This window comes from Leptonychotes weddellii, unplaced genomic scaffold (assembly GCF_054177405.1).
Source record: "Leptonychotes weddellii isolate Sample4059 unplaced genomic scaffold, ASM5417740v2 HiC_scaffold_26844, whole genome shotgun sequence".
NCBI lineage: Eukaryota > Metazoa > Chordata > Mammalia > Carnivora > Phocidae > Leptonychotes > Leptonychotes weddellii.
In genome coordinates this window covers 1-1905 of record NW_027861355.1, presented here as the reverse complement: position 1 = coordinate 1905, position 1905 = coordinate 1, and the positions used below count along the sequence as shown (strand labels likewise).

Sequence of the window (1905 nt, the reverse complement as noted above, 5' to 3'; positions counted from 1 at the left end):
ACCTCCACACTGTTTTCCAAAGTGGCTGTACCAACTTGCATTCCCACCAACAGTGTAAGAGGGTTCCCCTTTCTCCACAACCTCTCCAACATTTGTTGTTTCTTTCCCTGTCCATTTTGGCCATTCTAACTGGTGTAAGGTGGTATCTCAGTGTGGTTTTGATTTGAATTTCCCTGATGGCTAATGATGATGAACATTTCTTCATGTGAAAGACAGTTTTAAGGAAAGATGATGGTGCCTTCTTCAGTAAGTCATGGAGGTCTTGCCATTGGCTACTTCTCAAACTTATCCAGATGAGCGGAAACCAAAAATGTCATTTTTGCAGTGGCCTCCTGCCTCCCATCTTGTTCTACCTGACAGGTGAGCACAGTGTCCTGTTGGTTAGTTCTGTCCACCAGGGTTGAGCTCTGCACAGTGTACAGTCCATCTCTGCTCATGGTGGGGGTCAAGGTCTTATCTATCTGGGAGACATTTCCATTCTTCAGCCAGGTCAGCTGTATTCCCCCGGCGCAGAACTTCTTTGCCTTGCAAGTGACATTTATCTTGTTCTTTGGGATGGGGTGTTCAAAAATAGACATGTTGGGTGGAACTGAAATAGCTCAGAACAAAGGTTCAGACTCCATGAAACAATCAGATCCACCTTGCTTATTACTCGGCAGCCATTTACTTAGCACCTACATAGCATGTGGCAATCCCTTGCACATAGTAGGTGCTTAATAACTGGAAGATCCTATTATTATTTAGGCCTGTTCACCAAAGTAAATCTGGGGAGAACTGATCTCCAAAGTTAGGTCAAAGCCTGGCCATGTGTGGTGTCACCTACCTAGTATAGTCTTAGACAAATCAGGATTCTTTTGAAGAGGATAATGTAGGCTTAGGTGATTCACATCGGAGGTGACATAAGAGGAGAAGTCCTGTAGAGTCAGGGCCATCTCAGTGGTACTGGAGATTTTGTAGGTATTGCTGTTCTTCATCTGTACAGTGTGGGTCTGGAGGGATGAGATTTCCTTCCCATTTTTGAACCACTGCAGGGTGATTTCTTTGGGAAAGAATCCATAGGACATGCAGCTGAAATTCACAATTTGCCCAATTAGGGCTCTCTCCAAGGGGCCTAATACCACAGGCAGAGAGGGTGGGGCTACAAGAAGGAAGGATAATATACAGTTAATGTTGGCAAGCTAGGCAGTATTACATGCACTTTATATAATTTTAATTCTGACAACTCTGTGATTAGGTATCATAATGTTCATTCTGTACACAAGGAAATGGAGGCTGAAAAAGGCAAGGAACATACTAGCAATTGGCAGAGCTAGAATGCAGGTTTCTCTGATCACATAGCTTGTCCTCTTTCCTCAGGCCACAGTTTCTCCGTTCAGAAGCCACATTGCTATATCTTTCTCACTTTTGGTATTGATTAGTCCTATGACTCATTCTCATTTAATAAAATTTAGACAACTATGAATAGAAGGGAAATTTCTTAACTGATATGTATCTACCAAAATCTTAAAACAGCATATCATATCTAATGTGTAACTTTACAAAAATGTCCTTTAGATTGAGCAACAGGACACCTACTCTTTTTTTTTTTTTTAAGATTTTATTTATTTATTTGACAGAGAGAGACACAGCGAGAGAGGGAACACAAGCAGGGGGAGTAGGAGAGGGAGAAGCAGGCCTCCCTGCAGAGCAGGGAGCCCGATGCGGGGCAGGGAGCCCGATGCGGGGCTCGATCCCAGGGTCGCGGGACCATGACCTGAGCCAAAGGCAGACGCTTAACGACTGAGCCACCCAGGCGCCCCTAATTCAATTTTTCTTGATGACATTTTATTTATTTATTTATTTATTTATTTATTTATTTATTAAGATTTTATTTATTCATTTGACAGAGAGAGACACAGCGAGAGC

General features: G+C 42.8%; 1 protein-coding gene across 1 annotated transcript; it reads right to left on the bottom strand.

Moving 5' to 3' along the window:
- Window positions 1-272: 272 nt before the first annotated feature.
- Window positions 273-1138, bottom strand: LOC145718970 (signal-regulatory protein beta-1-like; the record flags this gene model as incomplete). Its single annotated transcript, XM_081810482.1, has 2 exons — window positions 273-589; window positions 824-1138. Coding segments are annotated over 2 exons (632 nt in total), but the record flags the coding sequence as incomplete, so codon positions are not given.
- Window positions 1139-1905: the final 767 nt, after the last annotated feature.